The following is a 26,917-nucleotide window of genomic DNA, read 5'->3' as shown; positions in this document are numbered from 1 at the left end:
GAAGCCAGAGCCTTCCTCTTAGGGGCGAGCGCTCAACAGAATGCCAAAAATGAGGTTTGTCATAGGAGACGTCAGGAGGAAGAAAGTAATTAAAATTAAGATAGGCAGAAAGAAAAGATAAGATCCTAAATAGTCACTTTTTAGAGGCAGCAGGTACAATTCTTACGCCCTACCTGCAGGGCCAAGGTGTTAATGTGTGTTAACTTGAATAATTACTGTATTTACTCTCAGCCAATATGGCCGACGTCGATTTTATAAATGAAAGTACTGAAAGTACCGAGGTACTAAAACCTTTGTGTTTTTTAATTGATTGAAGAGCTTTAGAATTTGGCAATGGTGTGAGAATTGTATAAGTTCAATGCGTTTAGTATTGGTATAGGAAATTTGTAAACTATAAAATAGTTGCATATAGAAATACAAAAATAAAATGTAAATGGTCTGAGTTGATATTACAGTGGCGTAGGAAGATCAAACGTAATGGGGTGGGGGTAGGGCAAAGGTCCTCAAGATATTTCTAACCCCCTTTTGACATTTTCTATTTGTCTTCTATAGTTACCCCCACGCACACATAACAACCTCCTAAATTAAGACATCAGTGTAGTTCTCTCAAAAATGACATTTTCCGTGTAAATTTGGCACCAAATTCTATTTGTATAAATTGTGGCAACGCTTGTGAAAATGCTAAACCATTTCTTTTTTGAATGTCAAAACTATGCTGCTGGCCGTGCGTGCAGATATGCTCCAAGTTTTAAATGATCTTAATATACTAGTAAATTTAAATTTATTACTTCACGGAAATGTAAACTTGGCTTTGGAAGTAAATTGCCATGTATTTGAACTTGTGCAATCATTTATAAAGTCCAGCAGAAGATTTTGAACATTATATAATAATATAATATATAGTATATCTTGTTATTATGTACTCTGTTAAATCAAATTATGATTTATAACTATGTCATCACCTGTAAATATTTCATATTGATTGAAGAGGGCTTCATCAGTTAAAATAACTTGTGCCTAATCCATTTGTAATTATTTAGACAATAAAAAATGTGTAAAAGTCAAAGTATCATTTTTTTTTGTTATGAATTATTTCCGTACATTTTTATAATGTTTTTAAATAAAGTATTCGCATATGATGCTTTTAAAAGTGAAAGCAGTGAGCGAATAATTGCCATTTTCTATTTGCATTCCTTCACAGCTATACCCGTCAGGACATGAAACAATGTTGTTTAACTTCTACAATAAACATCACAGTTACATCAAAATATCAAAAAATGGGAGGAAGTTTTTATAACAATGACGAATAAGAATATGAAAATTATATCTGCTAATTTCCGTCACAATTCCATACACATGTATGTTAATTACAGTTGTGTTGTGTGATCACATGTAACGTTACACGATGTGCATTGTGCGCACGATGTGCGATATGTAACGTCCGCATATATAGAATGTGCGATACAAATGGTCCCTGTGCGATAGCGATCGTGGTTGATGTATAATTAACAATCAATATATTATTGAGTAATAATAAATTGAGCGATTCTAATATATGTTTTCAAAGATTACTCACAATATGTATAAGGTAATCGCATGGCTAAGAATAAATGCATTTATCACTGGAAACTAATACCGAAATACATTAAATGCCCACTACCTTTCCGACACGGCTTTTAATTTTTAAACTTGCAATGTTAAACGAGCTTTGTAATTTTGTACAAAAGCAAAAGTTGTTAGCTTACCTTGGATTCTACACTTATCATCACCTTCTGAAAAATTGAATTTAAATAAATTAAATGTTAATTTTCATAACGCGGGTCGTCTTATGTTTCCCGCCGTCGTCCAAATTGCCTGGCGTTAGTTGACTCACACTGCGTCAAACGGCAAAACAGTTAAACGAATCTCTATAGTTAACATGGATTAGGCACGGAATTTTGGCTTTGCTTGGTGTTGTAACCTCATCTTACATGTAGATAGTCCGGGGCCTTAGGGCGTGAAAAAGGCTCTCGTGTGCATTTCGTGAAATATCAAGACCATCGATATGAACCTTATTACGTATACGTTATAATAACTTTATATTTTTGTTTCGGAAAGGTAATCGGCCTCCACCGCTGACAGAGCATAAATGATATATTCATCATTTGAACAATACTTGGTGTTTAATCGTGTATATGTATGCCTAATTAACACAAAAAATAACATAAAATATTCATTTCGCCTTTGGTGTATGCGCAATCATTACTTCATTCCATATAAGATATAGTGCCACAGATTTTTTTCGGGATGCAATTAATTATTTTTCATATTTTTAACTTGAAATAAAATTAGAAGATTAAACTTTTTAATTGTGGTAATGGTGTAAAGTAAGTAACTTTTGTATCTGAAGAAAAATACTAAATCGTCTACTCCTGTTTGTGATAGTGAAAAAAATACCATTTGTCAGCAAGGAGCATCTTCAACAATACACATTGGCCAGTTACGCCTAAGTTTTCCATACCTATTCGAAACCAGTCTGTGCAATATTTCTATAGCCTCGTGCAACGTTACAAACCTAATTTGTATCAGCTGACAACTGAAAGAATGATAATATCATATTTATAAACGTACAAATTATCACAGGATATACTTCACAAAGTCAGATCTATGTAGCCATGACAACAATCAACCGTGAACCTTTTCAAACAGCCCTGTCATATTGCAAACTAAATGCCATGCACTGCGGTATTGTTAAACTCCTTTGTGGCTCCTATAGTTGTCATTACAATTTCATCGGAAATGCTTCCCATGATAATATTTGTAGAATTCCCAACCAAGCCACAACTTAGTAAATCCTAGAAAAATGCCGAAGGGATTTACAGAAATAACGTGCGGGCTACCTAGATTCCAAGTTTCTAGTCCTACTCCTTTACACTGGCTAATTAACCTTTACTGAGAGCAGGGGTAAGTACTTACATGTATATTTACATTTTGTCAGACAATTTGAAAACGCTAATATAAACGGGCCGAGACATTTCGTACCTGCACACAATAGATGTAAACAAACATGTAGACGAACACGTTGTGTTAGTGTTATTTCGGACTGAAGAAGGCCCTATAGTGGCTGAATATATATTCCATAGAAATGATTTTGATTTTACTTTGAATTTATTTTGGCCTTTTATTTCGGATTATTAATATACTAGCTTTATACCGTTTTTCCTCATGCTAATATAAAGAAAAATAATACATTATTGCGTTCACTCGCAATACTTTTTGCGTCGCACGCCATAATTCGCAGACAATATATTATGTTCGCACGCAATAACATTACGTTAACACGCAATACTTTTGCGTCGCATGCAACACTGAACTCGCAGGCAACACTGAACTCGCAGGCAACACTGAACTCGCAGGCAATAATATAACGTTCGCACGCAAAAGTATTACGTTTACTAGCTTTTTATTTTTCATGTCCTTTCCTAGCCATCGTACTACCTGTCCACATTGGAAGAATTTCCAATCCTATTTAAATTGATTGTTATCGTGGTCCATTGTTACTGCTTAATGATATATTTGATCATACTTGTTTTTTTATAACAAGTTATCTCAAATTAAGAAAAAATCCCAAAACAAAATCGAACATTCCTAAAACAGTGCCTACATCCGGTGCATACATACAGGTGTTCGGTTGTCCCACGTGACATTCGAACTGGAAACCCAGAACTGGAGGGCAGTGATAATACGTCGGAAAATCTTAACCGCTATGCCACAGCAGCCCCATCACTTCTATAGAGTACTGAACGATAGTCGGTGGTTTTTTTCTCCAGGTACTCCGGTTTTCTCCACAAAAAAACCTGGTACGTCTAACTTAAATGACACTGGCTGTGTCTGCTGATAGGTGTTCAAATAAAAAAAAAAAAGTTGATGCAGATTGAGCAGACAATACACGGATCGTAATGTAAGTACACTTTGATTTAGAGGAACCATCGCTGCAAGTAAATAACAGGAAGAGGTATGGACGTAGGACCTGATGTGTAAGTGGGTTTTACACCTCATCCTCACCGGAAACTGCCCCATCAATATCCACCGTCATCGTCTTAACAAGTGAAATCAATTTAAGTGTGTATATGTAAATCAACATGGCGTCCGTGATCTCCTACCTTGTGTTTCTCCTGACGTTGATGCTGGGTAAGATAGTTAGATTACCTAATTAGCTATCTAATTGGCACTTTCATACATTTTACTTGTATTGAAAATGTATTCGGGCATACTACCGTGTATATGGTTCTACGTATTTGAAACAAATACAAAGTTATTATGTGACTTATCTTAGGACGAGAATAATAGATTCATCTAACTCCTCCGGTTGAGATTCTCCTGTCTATTATATATATTATACATTAATCTCTTAACATTTTTTACATTATTTAACAAGTGGCATTAATTGATATATACTTGTGCGCATTTTCGAAATTTCTTTGAGGTGATATTTCAGAATTCCTTTTCAAAGTATTTAAGCATTCGTCTGTTATCAGTGTTATTTATCCTGTTCAGAGTCAAAGAATAATATCTCAGTCAGACAACACTTTAGTCAGCATCGATATTGGTAGGATTCCCTTGATATTTACGCTCAATTTTCATTCTCCGCAAACATATTTCATTTTTCTTTATTCTCCTTAGATTGTATGAGTGTATGTGAAGTTAGGTGCTTTGCGTTAATTACAAATTGATCCAGTAATCCGAACTTTAAATTACCCTTTCTCATAAGTATTTCAACATAGTTTTAATACATGTAACTACAAGATAGTTGATTTATAGTGCTGCAGTGAATTGAGCACACATCAGCGGTAACTGATCTTATACATTACTGAACATATGTGTACATGTATATGTGCACACATATCTGAGAAGTTGTTGCAGTTTATATAATTATGGACCCACTAGAATTTTAGACCTTTTAGAAGTCAAAATTCGGCAAAAATCCTATTCTTCATTGTACTATACACGTAAAATACAATAGTCCACTTTAGAATAGGATTTTTACCGATTTTTTTATCTATACCCATAAAACGTCTGAAAATGGTCTATGGGCAGTATGGTGGGTTCATGATTATATAAACTGTAACTAATTCTTAGATCCCTGTGTATCTGTGAAGTTATTGTCAGTTAGTGTCTGTTCTTCTAAACATCTTATCAAAAGCTTAGTTTAGTTTTCCTACATCATATCAACATCCGGACTAATTAAAGTATACGAAAGTTTTAGAACTGAAGGAAATTTGGAACACCCTGAGAAAAACCACCGTCCATTGGTTAGTGATATCCGGGTAACAGCGTAATGTAGGATTCGATCTTGTGATCATGAGGCCAAGAGCTCGAGCTAGTGGCAGAACAATCACTTGACCAAAGACTTTTTTAAGATGGAACAAAAATGTATTTTATTGACAAGACTATTCTACGAAAACTGCCAGGGTTGGGGCCCTGAGGTCAGCCTCTTTACTTGACCACAAACTGTTCACAGTTTGACGTATTTGATGTCCTAGATACTGATGATTGCCTCGTTCTGACAATGACCTTAGACGTTGTAGGAATATTGATGTTAATTCAGTGCCATCATTCTAAACACCAAAATACTCAAAATGAGGTTTGAAATTAAACAAGAGGCCCAGAGGGACTGTATCGCTCACCTGGTTTGTAATGCTATGTAATGTTCTGAATATAAGTTCATTGTTTCTTTTCTAAAGGAATTTGAATATTTACCTCTAATTCCCCTATTGGGCCCCACTCTTTCTGCTCCAGGGGGTCAAAGCCAAAATTTATAAGAATTCTGTTAACCTCAAGGATGTTTCTGGCCAAATTTGGTTACAATCCATGAAGAACTCTAGGACAAGTAGCGATTTTTAGGATTTCCCCTATTGGGCCCCGCCCCTCCTGCCCCCAGGGGGGTCAGAGCCAAAATTTATACAAGTTCTGTTCCCCTTCCCCCAAGGATGTTTCTGGCAAAATCTGGTTACAATCCATCCAGAACGCTAGGATAAGTAGCAATTTATAGGATTTACTTCTATTTCCCCTATTGGGCCTCGCCCCTCCTGCCCCCGGGGGTCAGAGCCAAAATTTATACAAGTTCTGTTCCCCTTCCCCCAAGGATGTTTCTGGCCAAATTTGGTTGCAATCCATGTAGAACTCTAGGACAAGTAGCGATTTATAGGATTTACCTCTATTACCCCTATTGGGCCCCGACCCTCCTGCCCCAGGGGGGTCAGGGTCACCATTTATGCAAAATCTTATCCCCTTCCCCTAAGGAAGTTTCTGGCAAAATTTGGTTGCAATCCATGCAGAACTCTAGGACAAGTAGCGATTTATAGGATTTACCTCTATTACCCCTATTGGGCCCCGACCCTCCTGCCCCAGGGGGGTCAGGGTCACCATTTATGCAAAATCTGATCCCCTTCCCCTAAGGAAGTTTCTGGCCAAATTTGGTTGCAATCCATGCAGAACTCTATGACAAGTAGCGTTTTATAGGATTTACCTCTATTACCCCTATTGGGCCCCGCCCCTCCTGCCCCAGGGGGGTCAGGGTCACCATTTATGCAAAATCTGATCCCCTTCCCCTAAGAAAGTTTCTGACCAAATTTGGTTAAAATCCATGCAGAACTCTAGGACAAGTAGCGATTTAAAGGAAATGTTGACGGACGGACGACGGACGGACGGACGGACGACGGACGCCGCGCCTTCGGGCCAGGTGAGCTAAAAACCCAGAAACATTCCGGAGACTTAATAATAGACGATAGTAGTTTAATCACACGTATTACACGTATACCCTAAAATTATGCAATATGGACTACATATCCGAAATACACTCTTCCCTTCTCTTCCCTCTAGGTACTGTTACTGGCATCCGGTACAGAAGTAGCATCCGGTACACTCGTTATTATACGTACTACTACTACAGCGGATATAGATACACGTACTACTACTACTACTCCGGGTCGTAAGTAAATATATATATATACTACAGCGGATATAGATACACATACTAGTACTACTCCGGGTCGTAAGTATATATACTACAGTGGATATAGATACAAATACTACTACTACTCCGGGTCGTAAGTATATATACTACAGCGGATATAGATACACATACTACTACTACTCCGGGTCGTAAGTATATATACTACAGTGGATATAGATACAAATACTACTACTACTCCGGGTCGTAAGTATATATACTACAGCGGATATAGATACACATAATACCACTTCTCCGGGTCGTAAGTATATATACTACAGTGGATATAGATACACATACTCCTACTACTCCGGGTCGTAAGTATATATACTACAGCCGATATAGATACACATACTACTACTACTCCGGGTCGTAAGTATATAAACTACAGCGGATATAGATACACATACTACTACTACTCCGGGTCGTAAGTATATATACTACAGCGGATATAGATACACATACTACTACTACTCCGGGTCGTAAGTATATATACTACAGCGGATATAGATACACGATACTACTACTACTCCGGGTCGTAAGTATATATACTACAGCGGATATAGATACACGTACTACTACTACTCCGGGTCGTAAGTATATATACTACAGCGGATATAGATACACATACTACTACTACTACTCCGGGTCGTAAGTATATATACTACAGCGGATATAGATACACATACTACTACTACTCCGGGTCGTAAGTATATATACTACAGCGGATATAGATACACATACTACTACTACTACTACTCCGGGTCGTAAGTATATATACTACAGCGGATATAGATACACATACTACTACTACTCCGGTCGTAAGTATATATAACTACAGCGGATATAGATACACATACTACTACTACTACTCCGGGTCGTAAGTATATATACTACAGCGGATATAGATACACATACTATACTACTCCGGGTCGTAAGTATATATACTACAGCGGATATAATACACTACTACTACTACTCCGGGTCGTAAGTATATATAACTACAGCGGATATAGATACACATACTACTACTACTCCGGGTCGTAAGTATATATACTACAGCGGATATAGATAAACATACTACTACTACTGGTCCGGGTCGTAAGTATATATACTACAGCGGATATAGATACGCATACTACTACTCCGGGTAAGTATATATACTACAGCGGATATAGATACACATACTACTACTACTCCGGGTCGTAAGTATATATACTACAGCGGATATAGATACACATACTACTACTACTCCGGGTCGTAAGTATATATACTACAGCGGATATAGATACACATACTACTACTACTACTCCGGGTCGTAAGTATATATACTACAGCGGATATATAGATACACATACTACTACTACTCCGGGTCGTAAGTATATATACTACAGCGGATATAGATACACATACTACTACTACTCCGGGTCGTAAGTATATATACTACAGCGGATATAGATACACATACTACTACTACTACTCGGGTCGTAAGTATATATACTACAGCGGATATAGATACACATACTACTACTACTCCGGGTCGTAAGTATATATACTACAGCGGATATAGATACACATACTACTACTACTCCGGGTCGTAAGTATATATACTACAGCGGATATAGATACACATACTACTACTACTCTCGGGTCGTAAGTATATATACTACAGCGGATATAGATACACATACTACTACTACTCCGGGTCGTAAGTATATATACTACAGCGGATATAGATACACATACTACTACTACTACTCCGGGTCGTAAGTATATATACTACAGCGGATATAGATACACATACTACTACTACTCCGGGTCGTAAGTATATATACTACAGCGGATATAGATACACATACTACTACTACTCCGGGTCGTAAGTATATATACTACAGCGGATATAGATACACATACTACTACTACTACTCCGGGTCGTAAGTATATATACTACAGCGGATATAGATACACATACTACTACTACTCCGGGTCGTAAGTATATATATACTACAGCGGATATAGATACACATACTACTACTACTCCGGGTCGTAAGTATATATACTACAGCGGATATAGATACACATACTACTACTACTCCGGGTCGTAAGTATATATACTACAGCGGATATAGATACACATACTACTACTACTACTCCGGGTCGTAAGTATATATACTACAGCGGATATAGATACACATACTACTACTACTCCGGGTCGTAAGTATATATACTACAGCGGATATAGATACACATACTACTACTACTCCGGGTCGTAAGTATATATACTACAGCGGATATAGATACACATACTACTACTACTCCGGGTCGTAAGTATATATACTACAGCGGATATAGATACACATACTACTACTACTCCGGGTCGTAAGTATATATACTACAGCGGATATAGATACACATACTACCACTACTCCGGGTCGTAAGTATATATACTACAGCGGATATAGATACACATACTACATACTCCGGGTCGTAAGTATATATACTACAGCGGATATAGATACACATACTACTACTACTCCGGGTCGTAAGTATATATACTACAGCGGATATAGATACACATACTACTACTACTCCGGGTCGTAAGTATATATACTACAGCGGATATATATACACATACTACTACTACTCCGGGTCGTAAGTATATATACTACAGCGGATATAGATACGCATACTACCACTACTCCGGGTCGTATTTATATATACTACAGCGGATATAGATACACATACTACTACTACTACTCCGGGTCGTAAGTATATATACTACAGCGGATATAGATACACATACTACTACTACTCCGGGTCGTAAGTATATATACTACAGCGGATATAGATACACATACTACTACTACTCCGGGTCGTAAGTATATATACTACAGCGGATATAGATACACGTACTACTACTACTACTCCGGGTCGTAAGTATATATACTACAGCGGATATAGATACACATACTACTACTACTCCGGGTCGTAAGTATATATACTACAGCGGATATAGATACACATACTACCACTACTCCGGGTCGTAAGTATATATACTACAGCGGATATAGATACACATACTACTACTACTCCGGGTCGTAAGTATATATACTACAGCGGATATAGATACACATACTACTACTACTACTCCGGGTCGTAAGTATATATACTACAGCGGATATAGATACACATACTACTACTACTCCGGGTCGTAAGTATATATACTACAGCGGATATAGATACACATACTACTACTACTCCGGGTCGTAAGTATATATACTACAGCGGATATAGATACACATACTACTACTACTCCGGGTCGTAAGTATATATACTACAGCGGATATAGATACACATACTACTACTACTACTCCGGGTCGTAAGTATATATACTACAGCGGATATAGATACACATACTACCACTACTCCGGGTCGTAAGTATATATACTACAGCGGATATAGATACACATACTACTACTACTCCGGGTCGTAAGTTTATATACTACAGCGGATATAGATACACATACTACTACTATCCGGGTCGTAAGTATATATATACAGCGGATATAGATACACATACTACTACTACTCCGGGTCGTAAGTATATATACTACAGCGGATATAGATACACATACTACTACTACTCCGGGTCGTAAGTATATATACTACAGCGGATATAGATACACATACTACTACTACTCCGGGTCGTAAGTATATATACTACAGCGGATATAGATACACATACTACTACTACTCCCGGGTCGTAAGTATATATACTACAGCGGATATAGATACACATACTACTACTACTCCGGGTCGTAAGTATATATACTACAGCGGATATAGATACACATACTACTACTACTACTCCGGGTCGTAAGTATATATATACTACAGCGGATATAGATACACATACTACTACTTACTCCGGGTCGTAAGTATATATACTACAGCGGATATAGATACACATACTACTACTACTCTCCGGGTCGTGTAAGTATATATACTACAGCGGATATAGATACACATACTACTACTACTCCGGGTCGTAAGTATATATACTACAGCGGATATAGATACACATACTACTACTACTCCGGGTCGTAAGTATATATACTACAGCGGATATAGATACACATACTACTACTACTCCGGGTCGTAAGTATATATACTACAGCGGATATAGATACACATACTACCACTACTCCGGGTCGTAAGTATATATACTACAGCGGATATAGATACACATACTACTACTACTCCGGGTCGTAAGTATATATATACTACAGCGGATATAGATACACATACTACTACTTACTCCGGGTCGTAAGTATATATACTACAGCGGATATAGATACACATACTACCACTACTCCGGGTCGTAAGTATATATACTACAGCGGATATAGATACACATACTACCACTACTCCGGGTCGTAAGTATATATACTACAGCGGATATAGATACACATACTACTACTACTCCGGGTCGTAAGTATATATACTACAGCGGATATAGATACACATACTACTACTACTCCGGGTCGTAAGTATATATACTACAGCGGATATAGATACACATACTACCACTACTCCGGGTCGTAAAGTATATATACTACAGCGGATATAGATACACATACTACTACTACTCCGGGTCGTAAGTATATATACTACAGCGGATATAGATACACATACTACCACTACTCCGGGTCGTAAGTATATATACTACAGCGGATATAGATACACATACTACTACTACTACTCCGGGTCGTAAGTATATATATATATACTACAGCGGATATAGATACACATACTACTACTACTCCGGGTCGTAAGTATATATACTACAGCGGATATAGATACACATACTACTACTACTCCGGGTCGTAAGTATATATACTACAGCGGATATAGATACACATACTACTACTACTCCGGGTCGTAAGTATATATACTACAGCGGATATAGATACACATACTACCACTACTAACTCCGGTCGTAAGTATATATAATACAGCGGATATAGATACACATACTACCACTACTCCGGGTCGTAAGTATATATACTACAGCGGATATAGATACACATACTACTACTTACTCCGGGTCGTAAGTATATATACTACAGCGGATATAGATACACATACTACCACTACTACTCCGGGTCGTAAGTATATATACTACAGCGGATATAGATACACATACTACTACTACTCCGGGTCGTACTATAGATACACATACTTACTACTACGGGTCGTAAGTATATATACTACAGCGGATATAGATACACATACTACCACTACTCCGGGTCGTAAGTATATATACTACAGCGGATATAGATACACATACTACTACTACTCCGGGTCGTAAGTATATATACTACAGCGGATATAGATACACATACTACTACTACTCCGGGTCGTAAGTATATATACTACAGCGGATATAGATACACATACTACTACTACTCCGGGTCGTAAGTATATATACTACAGCGGATATAGATACACATACTACCACTACTCCGGGTCGTAAGTATATATACTACAGCGGATATAGATACACATACTACTACTACTACTCCGGGTCGTAAGTATATATACTACAGCGGATATAGATACACATACTACTACTACTCCGGGTCGTAAGTATATATTACTACAGCGGATATAGATACACATACTACTACTACTCCGGGTCGTAAGTATATATACTACAGCGGATATAGATACACATACTACTACTACTCCGGGTCGTAAGTATATATACTACAGCGGATATAGATACACATACTACCACTACTCCGGGTCGTAAGTATATATACTACAGCGGATATAGATACACATACTACTACTACTACTCCGGGTCGTAAGTATATATACTACAGCGGATATAGATACACATACTACTACTACTCCGGGTCGTAAGTATATATACTACAGCGGATATAGATACACATACTACTACTACTACTCCGGGTCGTAAGTAAATATATATATATACTACAGCGGATATAGATACACATACTAGTACTACTCCGGGTCGTAAGTATATATACTACAGCGGATATAGATACACATACTACTACTACTCCGGGTCGTAAGTATATATACTACAGCGGATATTGATACACATACTACCACTACTCCGGGTCGTAAGTATATATACTACAGCGGATATAGATACACATACTACCACTACTCCGGGTCGTAAGTATTTATACTACAGCGGATATAGATACACATACTACTACTACTCCGGGTCGTAAGTATATATATACTACAGCGGATATAGATACACATACTACTACTACTCCGGGTCGTAAGTATATATACTACAGCGGATATAGATACACATACTACTACTACTCCGGGTCGTAAGTATATATACTACAGCGGATATAGATACACATACTACCACTACTCCGGGTCGTAAGTATATATACTACAGCGGATATAGATACACATACTACCACTACTCCGGGTCGTAAGTATATATACTACAGCGGATATAGATACACATAATCCGGGTCGTAAGTATAATATACTACCTACTACTACTCCGGGTCGTAAGTATATATACTACAGCGGATATAGATACACATACTACTACTACTCCGGGTCGTAAGTATATATACTACAGCGGATATAGATACACATACTACTACTACTCCGGGTCGTAAGTATATATACTACAGCGGATATAGATACACATACTACCACTACTCCGGGTCGTAAGTATATATACTACAGCGGATATAGATACACATACTACTACTACTCCGGGTCGTAAGTATATATACTACAGCGGATATAGATACACATACTACTACTACTCCGGGTCGTAAGTATATATACTACAGCGGATATAGATACACATACTACTACTACTCCGGGTCGTAAGTATATATACTACAGCGGATATAGATACACATACTACTAACTACTCCGGGTCGTAAGTATATATACTACAGCGGATATATAGATACACATACTACCACTACTCCGGGTCGTAAGTATATATACTACAGCGGATATAGATACACATACTACTACTACTCCGGGTCGTAAGTATATATACTACAGCGGATATAGATACACATACTACTATTACTCCGGGTCGTAAGTATATATACTACAGCGGATATAGATACACATACTACCACTACTCCGGGTCGTAAGTTTATATATACTACAGCGGATATAGATACACATATACTACTATTACTCCGGGTCGTAAGTATATATACTACAGCGGATATAGATACACATACTACTACTACTCCGGGTCGTAAGTATATATACTACAGCGGATATAGATACACATACTACCACTACTCCGGGTCGTAAGTATATATACTACAGCGGATATAGATACACATACTACCACTACTCCGGGTCGTAAGTATATATACTACAGCGGATATAGATACACATATACTACTACTACTCCGGGTCGTAAGTATATATACTACAGCGGATATAGATACACATACTACTACTACTCCGGGTCGTAAGTATATATACTACAGCGGATATAGATACACATACTACTACTACTACTCCGGGTCGTAAGTATATATACTACAGCGGATATAGATACACATACTACTACTACTCCGGGTCGTAAGTATATATACTACACCGGATATAGATACACATACTACCACTACTCCGGGTCGTAAGTATATATACTACAGCGGATATAGATACACATACTACCATTACTCCGGGTCGTAAGTATATATACTACAGCGGATATAGATACACATACTACCACTACTCCGGGTCGTAAGTATATATACTACAGCGGATATAGATACACATACTACCACTACTCCGGGTCGTAAGTATATATACTACAGCGGATATAGATACACATACTACCACTACTCCGGGTCGTAAGTATATATACTACACCGGATATAGATACACATACTACTACTACTCCGGGTCGTAAGTATATATACTACACCGGATATAGATACACATACTACTACTACTCCGGGTCGTAAGTATATATATATATACCACAGCGGATACGACTATGTCCCATTGGCTAATCAGCCATGCGAAGAGCCACATTGCGCCAAACAGTACGACAACGCTCCGAGCGAATAACGACAATGAGACATGCGACAGTACGCGTACGGCAATGTCTCAAACGAAGGGCGATAAGGCGCCCTGCAGAAACGACAAAGCGTCAAGCGAAGAGCGACAGTGTTTGAAGCGAAAAGAGTCAATGCGACCCTCTTCGTATGTAGACCGAATGATTTTGTCTCTAAAATGATTTTTGTTTATTGATATGTTCATTTTAGAGACAGAACGGACCCCTTCTATAATCTTAGTAGAAGTGCATCCAATTTGGTAGCACTCAAATTACAAGCTTTTTCCAGATTTGTCGGCAAGCTTATGGGGATATCTCGTTGACAAACATTAAAATACACTTCACTAACCTTATCAGACTTTGTTGTTCGCTATATTTTAGCAACTACAAGCATTTCTTGTTCACCTCGCTTCATCATGCATTCAATTTCGTCCGCCGTTTACTCCAGTTTCTAAAATGAACAAATCAGAGATACAAAATAATAAAAAGGTTCATTTTAAGAGACAGAATCATTCGGTCTACTTCGTATGGCGGGGTCGCCAATGTGACATAGTCGAAATTAGCCCCAGAATTACAAAATATCGAGCAGAAACACTGTAATGGTGTCTTTGTTGTAGGTCGTATAATACTGGTATTGCTGGAGTTGTTGTTGGATGTGTTATTGCCGTCGGAGGGGTCATCGCTTGTATCGTCTCGTTTTGCATTCTGTGCAGGAGGATGAGGAGGACAAGGACAACAGGTCGGCTAGTCACACCGGCTGTATATACTGCTAACACTACTACCGGTAATTTATTCTTTTTATACTACTTCCGGTGTTCTATTATACACTATAGTGCACAATCACGGCAAAATGTTTGGACTCGCTTTTCGAAAAATGGGTAAAATGCTCAAACTGGTCAAATGAGAGCATAAGGTAATGTTTATATGTCAATATTATGCAAAAAATATAATGTTTATAAATAAATGCCTGTAAACCCGAGGACAATGAATTCGAAGAAGTTTTCTATTTATATGTAAGTTTCTGCCTACAGTTCCCGGGACGGTTTTTATGCACGGATCTACTGCCACTCTGGGAACGCAGCCACAATTCGATGCTACCTATCCACCAGACAACAGTGGCTTTCCAGTGGCTGCCACCAACACAACCGGCAGCGACGGCAACACCGAGCAGAAACATGGAGCCATGCCACCACCATATGAGGCGGTTGTTGGCGGAGTCACTAGTACAGTTACATCTAGTTCCGGTACAAATGCGGATGTCTCCTCCGAACCGAATACTAATACTGCAATGTAGCTCTACCACGTAAATTTACTAAGGCGATTCATCTGAATGTCTTCCCCATTAAAATTATAAATACTACGTACGTTAGTTAAAATGAAGAGCACGTTATGTGTAGGCTTTATATATGTGTACATGTACATTTATTACCAAATGCGTACGCAAAAACTAAAAAAAAACTTCACACGAATTCCATATATTCATGATCAAGCTAAATTAATTGTCTAGACTGGATTGCCTATCGTAGTTTTTCTACTCTCCGCTAAGCTACGCTCCGAAAATAAAATATTTATGAGCGCAGCCTAGCGGAGAGAATTGGTACTAAGGCAGGCAATCAAGTCTACATAATATCACGAATATTTCAAGCTAAATCATTGATTGAGAGCTTTTTTGGTACAGAAAATACCTAGTTTTCTTCGATGGGTAGGTTGATGGGGTTTTGAGATCAATATTTTGACGTTCGAGCAAACTACAGATATATCCCAATCATCGGTTTGATGAATGACTGGTTTAATTCATTTTGGGATTAAGTACAATTCCCAGCCATTGATGCATATATTAACCACGATCGCTATCGCACAGAAACCTTTCCAAAAAAAGGTCGTACATCCTATACGCACGGTTAATACCGCCACATCGCACATCGTGCAGAAACCGGAGTACCTTTCGCAAATCGTGCGGACACCGCACATCAAGCACAGGCGTGTATCATGTAACATTGTGCGATTACACAACTGTAGCTCTGATACCACATTGATAGGTTATTCAGTATATGAACATTCCATTATGTAATAATAAAGTACAGTGACCAGGTGGCAGAAATATATTATTTACTGATATTTTTAGCACCTGTCCATCAGTGGACTGGTGGTGCGACGTCTTATATGCCGAAGCCGAGGCCGCGCCAGTGTAAGTAATCCAACTACAAAATGTACACGTATTGTATGCCGAAGCCGAGGCCGCGCCAGTTTAAGTAATCCAACTACAAAATGTACACGTATTGTATGCCGAAGCCGAGGCCGCGCCAGTGTAAGTAATCCAACTACAAAATGTACACGTATTGTATGCCGAAGCCGAGGCCGCGCCAGTTAAGTAATCCAACTACAAAATGTACACGTATTGTATGCCGAAGCCGAGGCCGCGCCAGTGTAAGTAATCCAACTACAAAATGTACACGTATTGTATGCCGAAGCCGAGGCCGCGCCAGTGTAAGTAATCCAACTACAAAATGTACACGTATTGTATGCCGAAGCCGAGGCCGCGCCAGTGTAAGTAATCCAACTACAAAATGTACACGTATTGTATGCCGAAGCCGAGGCCGCGCCAGTGTAAGTAATCCAACTACAAAATGTACACGTATTGTATGCCGAAGCCGAGGCCGCGCCAGTGTAAGTAATCCAACTACAAAATGTACACGTATTGTATGCCGAAGCCGAGGCCGCGCCAGTGTAAGTAATCCAACTACAAAATGTACACGTATTGTATGCCGAAGCCGAGGCCGCGCCAGTGTAAGTAATCCAACTACAAAATGTACACGTATTGTATGCCGAAGCCGAGGCCGCGCCAGTGTAAGTAATCCAACTACAAAATGTACACGTATTGTATGCCGAAGCCGAGGCCGCGCCAGTTTAAGTAATCCAACTACAAAATGTACACGTATTGTATGCCGAAGCCGAGGCCGCGCCAGTTTAAGTAATCCAACTACAAAATGTACACGTATTGTCTGGAGCTACTCCAATTGCAATTGTTCTTTTATTATGTCTTTACCTTGTTAGTTTGCATGATCTTGTTTGAAAAAATGATTCTATTAATTCTTCTGTGGCTATTTTATGTGTTTAATTTTCGTGACAATGATTTGGGTGTAGTAGTGTCTAATTTAATGTTTTAATCAACATAAAGTTATAAGATTTGGAATAGCAATTAAAAATACTGTAGTTAATAATACAATGAGATTTCTAAATATTTCTTGTTTTATTTTTGATAACCTTATTGGAAATGCTACGGATTTGAGACCACTCTCTATTAACCGTGCGTTCTATTTGCGGATTCGTACCAGTTGAACTAAAGTGATACGGCACCGGATAATGGAACGCGTTTGGATTTTTCCATAATGGCGGCACCGATATTTATGAAAGATACGCTTCGAATATAAAAGCCAAGTAGTTTCGATGTTAACAATAAAATGGATATAAAGGTAAAACATAAATAGTTTCGGAATACATTTAAATAAATAACTTATGTGGTTTATCGGATATAAATAATCTCTGTCTTGTTTTTAACAAAGAAAACATTCCAATCACAAATGAAAAATCTAGGGTCCGCCATCTTGGATCCAAGTGGTACGCTTACAGTTCTCCTGGTACGGCGCGTTCCATTTGAGATACGACAGATTCGTATCCATACAATTGGTACGAATCTGCAAATGGAACGCACGGTAAGAGACCACTTTTCAATTTCCCTTGGGTGATCTCTCAATACATACTGGACTGTATATACTGTATAATAATTGTCTATAAACACTATTGGGTCTGTGTAGTATTGGTAAAATATCCAACTTCTCTACCACTTCCATCCTATAAAAGTAAATCCTTTCTATATAGGACAGACTCATCAATCCCGTTTGGTGCAATTTACTATAATTTACCTCTGTATAAAGGGCACCTGCATGCCTGATCCGAGATTACCATAAATCTCGAATGATAGTTTTAATATGTAAGGAGACAAATGGATTCTTGGCGCAATTGTATATGCCCTCATGCATCTCATGAACGTATATTTTTTCTATTATTTGTATAATTTATATCACTATCGACAAAAATGTTCTTTGTTAATTATTAATTGATTTAATTATAATTCTCTAATTAACTGATTATAATTTTACTTTATCGCCACATAATGTTATGTATTTTGTACTTGTATTTTACTACTTCTATAAAGAATTGTTTTATTATCATGTACTCTTCAATTTGGAGGCTAATAAAGAATTAATAATTCGCATTTACTATGCAAAAAGCACGTGTTATGTGTCAAAGTATTTCTTTTAACTCCAGGTAAATAATTAAATAATTAAATTAGATGATATTTAGAATAACAATCGTTAACATACTTATAATCGATTTTACCTTTGGAAATGTGTTTACACCAACTATCATGCACTGACACTGTTGATACACAGGCTTTTGACTCTCTATATATATATATACGGACACCTCATTATGTGTAGTACTGAGTCAGTTTACTATTGCACACACACATATAGGGACTACCTAAGACGTATATTTATGGAGTCAAAAGCCTGTAGCTGATATACCCCGTTTAACATTCGCTATGAATTCAAATATTTCGTGCAAGGTTAACGACCTGACACGAGTTCCGTTTAACCTAACGCTTGCAATTACTGGCCAACGAACGGAGTTCCGTTTACATATGGAATATAGGAATCGAACTTGGAGCTTTCAGTTACATGGAAACACAGTGAAAATCTCTACAGCTTAGATTTCCATCTTAGTTATCTTATTTTACTTCATAATAAAGAAATATCTAAAATTATTATTTGCATCCCGAAATAAATCCATGGCACAATGCCCTGTATGGAATGACGTACTGATTGCGCAGACAACAAAAGCAATACAAATTGTTTCATATGCATTTTAATGTTGTTAACTTTGTAGACAAAACAGCAATTATTGTCCAACTGATCAATATAGTGTTTATGTGCCGTCGGCGGTCGAGCATATTGAATATTTTGAATGATGACGTTGATGTTGGTGAGTTTTCTCGACACAAGAATAAATATTTATATTTACGTCGCATATAGTGTACAAAACACCATTATCACCGTAACGCTATTATTGCAGACAAATAAAGTTAAATGGAGTAACAAAAACACGCAAACAAAACGGCAGGCAAATCAGACAAGATTGAAAACAACAAATTATTTTAAAACTGGTGGACAGGTTTGTACAACAGTGAAATCCTCCCATATGATAAATGAAGATACATTATATGTAATTGGATATAAAAGATAGGGAAGTTAATTATATAAAAAAAAAATATTTTACACAGCGTCTTGTTTTTGTTTTGATTGTCGTCTTTCAAAATTGTCTCTATTCTCCTGTTATTTGACATATGCAAGAATTTGTGATTGCCAACTGTGTCCTTGATACGTGTATATGGTTGCTCTTGTTTTACTAAGACTGTCCTTGACCCGGGATGTACGTGACCATATATTCGTACCCGACGGGTGGGGAACTCTCGGCGAGAGATAGACCATTGTCGGTGGAGATAGACCAGACTGGCACGAAATAAATCATTATCTCTTAAAGACAATACATTTTCAAATGTAATCTGATGACGTGTATAAAGTCAGACATTTTACAGAGTTTCACGCACTACTAGGCCCTATAACAGTCCCATTAATTAAACTGAGCTCTGGTATTGTTTATACATTTACCATCATGGCGTCCGCCGGTACCAGTATGGTCTCGTGGATATTCCTTTCCTTCTGTCTCGGTACGTACTTTTTCTATTTCGGTAGAATAATGTTTTCATTTCAATACTTTTATCAGTATTAATAGACAATACGATATATACTACCTCCAATATATAAGACGTCATATACCTGGTTATCTGTCATTTAAATGTCTCTGATATCATCAGGACCATTGATACGAAGTCTATATAGGTGTCAAGTGTCTTGTAGCACGGGCGTTTGGCTTTATAGACATTTGTCTCTCTCTATATATATATACATGTACACTGTGTCGACACAGTATTACACACACGCATATATATAAAAAAATGTTTATAAAGACAAACGCCTGTGCTTGTACTTAATTCCGAAAGCTACGTAAATGCTTCTATACTTCCAAAATATTCACGGTTTACTTACCGTATAATGATAATAATAGTAATTCTGAAAATCTTTAAATACCTTGGTATTAATTTCACCAACAATTGCTTTGCTTAATTTAACGTTAATAAATTATATCTTCAGCTTTTTGAGGTGTATCTGCAGCGTTCTTGTCTGTTTGTATTGCTCTTTAGATGCAGTTAAGTAACGGTTGTTTATTTGAATTGGTAAATTTCTCTTATAGATTCAGTTGTTTCTGACTGTTCCTACCTTAGCATGCATTATGACAACGAGACGGGGACATATAGAGAGGAAATATTGTTCAGAAACTGTCCCCGCACTGAGGAATGTTGTGGGAATTATACAGTGAGGAGCTGCTGCCCCGTGGCATCTCAGTTAGTATTCTGATTAATTCTAATATATCAATATCAGTGACTGTACTTTGATCAGACATGGTAATCTTTATGGGGTATTTTGATAAATAATTATTACAATATAGGTACACTATATGGCCAGAGCTACTTGTATTTTGAGTTTTACGGCCCATCGACAACTAAGGTCATTTAAAGTGAACAGTCGGGCAAGGATGGCTGAAGTCGGTAAAAATGGTGGGAATGTATCCAGTATAATTTCTTATGAAATGGAAAAATAAAATCTCTCGTCAAAATCTGTCTGCGTACGAAGAAATTAATTTAAAATATGGGAATTCTAAAATGTCCTCCCGGCTCACCATGTCCGTGGTTACATTTCCACGCAGCCTCGCTTTCAATGCTTTCAACTTTTCTTTACTTTAATGGTCAGAACTGGGAAACTAAGCAGAACTTGACCGTCGTATTAATATGTGAGAACTTTTGGAAGGCCAATGAACGCATTTAGACTGGTTTTCTTTGCCCGACTATTCACTTTAATCGTTGAAATAGTTTGTAGGGCCATTCATAATCAGTCATAAGGCTCCATCCTCATCTAAAAAAGTCTTTTATCAGCATGATGCTTGTCGCGTGCAATATGTGCCATTTTAACGTAATGTATTTTTAAAACAAAAATCGGTGTATGATATGATGATTCGACTGTATAGGCCTTTATGGCTTATAACGCACATAAAAATTATCATTATACATAATCATACAATTTTACATGAAGTGCTTTTTTAAACATTGAACGTCTTTCAGTTGGCATTCGTAGCCAATATGAACGCCAAGCGGACAGGGGCAAATTCAATGAAGCGTGTTAAGTACGGTTACAGTCATCCTCGATACTCCAGGGGTTCCGATCACTTACGATCTTTACACCCCTGGACTATCTCATAGTGAAATTGAAGGCAGCTTAGCGGAAAACATTTGACCAATCACAGGCTAGCAAAGATTTCCTTTGAAGACTATAGAGAGAGAGAGAGAGAGAGACGCCTAACATCAAAGTCACAAAGTCAACCACATCGTACCGTTATATGCCTCTTTTAATGTACATCAAATGAATAAATTATCTTTTCTATTTTGTTGCCTCCAGTTTTACAATGAGATATTCCAGGGGTGTAGAGATCGTAAGTGATCGGAACCCCTGGAATACCGAGGATGGCTTACAGTGGAACTGCAGTGAAAATGTGAATATATGATTATATGTCATGATGTTTCTGGCTAACATTATTGAAATTGCCTTTGTCCATTCACAGAAAGAAATCTACAGATGCAGACAATGAACTACATGCGTCGTCGCTACTACTGATCGGAATTTCATCATCCCTGGTCTTTATCGGAATCATCGCCGTCATATGTTGGCGTTTCGTCTGCATATCTGCCTATAAGGAAGCCAGTGACTCCCACATTCGGTCCCGCGGCCGTGATACCGGGGACCATAGGCTGACGCCGGTCGAGCAAGGTAAATTGTACCAATAGCTCCCATATGAATCATGCGTCATTTTGTAATTAGAGCTTTTCACCACTAGTGAAAAAACTGTTTGCGTGGAGTTTCTCATTCTTCTTCCGTTTTTTGTTGAGTCTTTGCTAGTTAATTAGTAAAAGAAAGGTTTAAAGTATTTTAGTATGTTGAAGGGCAGGATATGAAGGTGTCACATGAACAAAATAAAGTGAAATTAGGTCAAGAATCCAATATGGGCGCTATGACCTCACTTCCGGTCCTAAACGATGACCCAATAGTCCGAAAGCCCGTTTTAAACTTATGCCAATATTTCGTAAATGGCTTGACAAATTTCTATCATTTTTGGATATGTTATGAAGAATCATAAATGGAACAAACAACATCCGGTTAGAAATAAGGGTCAAAGTTCTAAAGTGCAATATTTGAAAAAGAAAATCAATAATAATATCCCTCTGATTTTTTAAAGCCTAGTATGTAGCATGCTGAGATGAATACTGGCTACCAAGTTTTTTAATATGAATAGCCTTGACCTACATTCAAAGTCACAGGGGCAAAAAAACTAAAATATTGAAACCACTTCTTGTGAACTTCTGGAAGGCTTAAGAATCTAATACTAGGCCTGAAGCATGTTGACCAAATGCTACTAAGTTTGTTAGTATGATTGACTATGAATTGCAGCAAAGGTCAGGGGCCTAAAACTCTAACATCTCCAAACGACTTTTTGTGAAGTCTAGGAATGTCAAGAGACTTTTCATTGCGTATGTAAAATGCTGACCTAAATGGCTACCAAGTTTATTAAGATGAATTACCTTGACTTCTATTTAAGGTCACAGGGACCAAAACCCATAATATCTTCAAACGACTTCTTGTAAGGTTTTGGGAGGCCTATAGAGACCTACATATAATACTAGGCCTGTAGCATACTGATACAATGTATAAAAGAGTACTATCAAGATTACTAATATGAATAACCTTGACAAACATTCAAGATCACAGGGGCCAAAAATTATAAAACTCTGAATCGGCTTTTTGTGAATTTCCGGAAAGATGGTTTTTGGCATGCTGACATAAATTACTATCAAGTTTGTTAATATGAATGACATTGGCCGTAATTCCTTGTTGGTGAAAAGCCCGTCAAATTGTCCAGTGACAATTTCTAGTTCTCATAGTCGATAATGATGGAATATTCTTTTCTGTTAAGAATACCGAACGAAGCATAGTATTTATATTATATTCTACATGGTTGAATATGTGCCCAAGTTTCTATAATTACTTATCTTGTACGGATGATTGTGTACAAGGTTTTTTCATCGTACAATAATAATATGTAATTGTTTTGTCCTATATACAGATGATAATGTTGATCGTCGTCGTCAGGATCGAAGGCACATGACCACTCGTGCACGTCTTCTTAGCAAACTTCGTGGTGCCCATCGCCATGGACATGGCCGCGATGGACACGAACGCCATGGACATGAACGCCATGGACATGGACACGATGGGCACGGACATGGACACGACGGGCACGGACATGGACACGACGGGCACGGACACGGACATGGACATCATCATCGCGTACATGTGGCAGATGAGTATTCCACGGATTACCATCCTCCGGCATATACCCAAGAAGACACACTGCACCCAGCATCCACTTTAAAGTACTTAGCCCCACCGCCTTACGATGGTACAGCTGCAGGTAGGAACACATTCGTTATATATGTACAGAAAAGTATAGAACATTTCTATTTCTATCATAAATATATATATGAAAAATATTGAACATAAAGATGTTTTATCACTTACCTATTGAAAAATATTAAGCATTTATTTTTTATTTATTAAATATTTATATTTTTGAATTTTGAAACCTTTGACTTACCATAGTCGACCCCGTGCACCTTTCGTTGTGCCCAGACTTTCATTCAAACGACTTCTTCTCCATAACAGAAAGGCCTAGGGTGCTGATATTTGTATGTAGCATGCTGGAACAAATGACTACAAAGTTTGTTCAAATGAATGACCTTGGTCTTCTTTCAAGGACACATGGGTCAAATAGGCTAGAATATTTAAATAACTTCTTGTGAATAACAAATAGGCGTAGAGACTAGAGAACCGATATTGGGCCTGTAGCATGCTGATATGAAGGGCTACCAAGTTTGTTCACATTCCATTCAAGGTCACAGCGGTCAAAATGACAAAAATATTTAAACGACTTCGTGTGGATAACTAAGAGGTGTCTACAGACATTAACTTGGATATGTGGTATGCTTGGGTGAAGAGCTACTAAGTCTGTTCAAACAAATGACCTTGAGTTTGATTCAAGGTCACACGGGTCAAAATGGCTGAACTATCTAAACTACTTCTTGTCAGTAACTTAGAGGCATAGAGACCTGATATTGGCTCTGTGACATTCTGGGATGAGGAGCTATTAAATCTGTTTAAACGATTGACCTTGATCTTCATTCAAGATCACGGGTCAAAACGACCAAAGAAATATCTAATATACAATGCTTAAATTGTTAGTTGAAGAAAATTTGAACACTTTCGGTCTATTTGAATCTTTTGTATTAATCCAAAGATATTTTTGCCACTTCTGTTATATTTTCTTAATTTTCCAATGTTTCGTTTTCAAAATATCTTTATTTTTGTGCACCGCATAAACATTTTGACGTCATTTCTTTCTGTGTTCTTGTGTTCTTACCTCAAATTTGGTTGAATCAATCAGGAATATTCAAAGAAAAAAAAAGGAAAATTGCACTAAATACATAGTAAAAACTTTCTAGATGTCTAAGTTCTGTTGTCCTCGTACTGTACAAAATTATGTGTGAATCATTGTACCCCACACCTTATCATTCTGAGTGTAATGCTTTATGGTTTATTTTGTTTGATTTTTTTACAATCCTTTTTTTGTTTTTTTTTTGTTTAGAAATTGATCCTCCTCCGGCGTACACGATTAACATTACAGAGACAGGCGACACGGAACACACGTGCTCACGTCATGTACACATAAACATCCATCATGGTGAAGAAAATAACGAAACCTAAAAGTGAGAGAAATTACACATAAACATCCATCATGGAAGAAAATAACGAACCAAAAAAGTGAGAGAAATGTACACATAAACATCCATCATGGTGAAGAAAATAACGAAACCTAAATGTGAGAGAAATGTACACATAAACATCCTCATGGTGAAGAAAATAACGTGAAACCTAAAAGTGAGAGAAATGTACACATAAACATCCATCATGGGAAGAAAATTAACGAAACCTAAAAGTGAGAGAAATGTACACATAAACAGGATCAAAAAGAAAATAACGAAACCTAAAAGTGAAGAAATGTACACATAAACATCCAATCATGGATTGTGGGAATATTTTCACACCTGTAACAAGTGTCGTAAAGCGTCACTATTTTTGTGACGTGTATCGTAATAATATTGGTATATCTGAGGCATGTGTCATGAGGAGTCGGTATATCTGAGGCCATGTGTCGTGACGGAGTTGGTATATCTGAGGCATGTGTCGTGAGGAGTGGTATATCTGAGGCATGTGTCGTGACGAGTCGGTATATCTGAGGCATGTGTCATGAGGAGTGGTATATCTGAGCATGTGTCGTGACGAGTTTGTATATCTGAGGCATGTGTCGTGACGAGTTGGTATATCTGAGGCATGTGTCATGAGGAGTCGGTATATCGGAGACATGTGTCGTGACAGTGGTACTGAGTTGGTCTGAGGAGTGGTATATCTGAGACATGTGTCGTGAGGAGTGGTATATCTGAGGCATGTGTCGTGAGGAGGGGTATATCTGAG

The 26,917-nt window shown here is 37.7% G+C and overlaps 1 protein-coding gene across 5 annotated transcripts; it reads left to right on the top strand.

Moving 5' to 3' along the window:
- Positions 1-4,014: 4,014 nt before the first annotated feature.
- On the top strand, positions 4,015-26,405 carry LOC138304603 (uncharacterized). 5 transcript variants are annotated; one of them, XM_069244770.1, is made up of 9 exons: positions 4,015-4,170; positions 6,862-6,970; positions 15,716-15,882; positions 16,130-20,889; positions 21,474-21,624; positions 22,896-23,101; positions 24,453-24,800; positions 26,031-26,145; positions 26,318-26,405. In XM_069244770.1, the coding sequence occupies exons 4-9, from the start codon at positions 20,835-20,837 to the stop codon at positions 26,319-26,321; spliced, it is 879 nt and encodes a 292-aa protein (XP_069100871.1). In that variant the 5' UTR covers positions 4,015-4,170; positions 6,862-6,970; positions 15,716-15,882; positions 16,130-20,834; the 3' UTR covers positions 26,322-26,405. The 5 variants fall into 5 exon arrangements, with proteins under 5 accessions (XP_069100871.1, XP_069100870.1, XP_069100874.1 ...); XM_069244769.1 differs by lacking the exon at positions 26,318-26,405 and adding an exon at positions 26,218-26,305 and having other exon boundaries at positions 26,031-26,162; XM_069244773.1 differs by lacking the exons at positions 4,015-4,170; positions 6,862-6,970; positions 26,318-26,405 and adding exons at positions 7,556-7,584; positions 26,218-26,305 and having other exon boundaries at positions 26,031-26,162.
- Positions 26,406-26,917: the final 512 nt, after the last annotated feature.

Source organism: Argopecten irradians, chromosome 12 (genome assembly GCF_041381155.1).
Source record: "Argopecten irradians isolate NY chromosome 12, Ai_NY, whole genome shotgun sequence".
NCBI lineage: Eukaryota > Metazoa > Mollusca > Bivalvia > Pectinida > Pectinidae > Argopecten > Argopecten irradians.
The sequence above is the reverse complement of the archived record's forward strand: the minus strand, read 5'-3'. Positions and strand labels throughout refer to the sequence as shown.

What these genes read in the sequence shown, in the direction of transcription:
- LOC138304603 (XM_069244770.1), top strand. Translation starts at nt 20,835, where the DNA reads ATGGCGTCCGCCGGTACCAGTATGGTCTCGTGGATATTCCTTTCCTTC. An exon ending in TGCTGCCCCGTGGCATCTCA is followed by an intron (nt 21,625 to 22,895) that starts GTTAGTATTCTG and finishes GTCCATTCACAG; the next exon opens with AAAGAAATCTACAGATGCAG. An exon ending in GCTGACGCCGGTCGAGCAAG is followed by an intron (nt 23,102 to 24,452) that starts GTAAATTGTACC and finishes TCCTATATACAG; the next exon opens with ATGATAATGTTGATCGTCGT.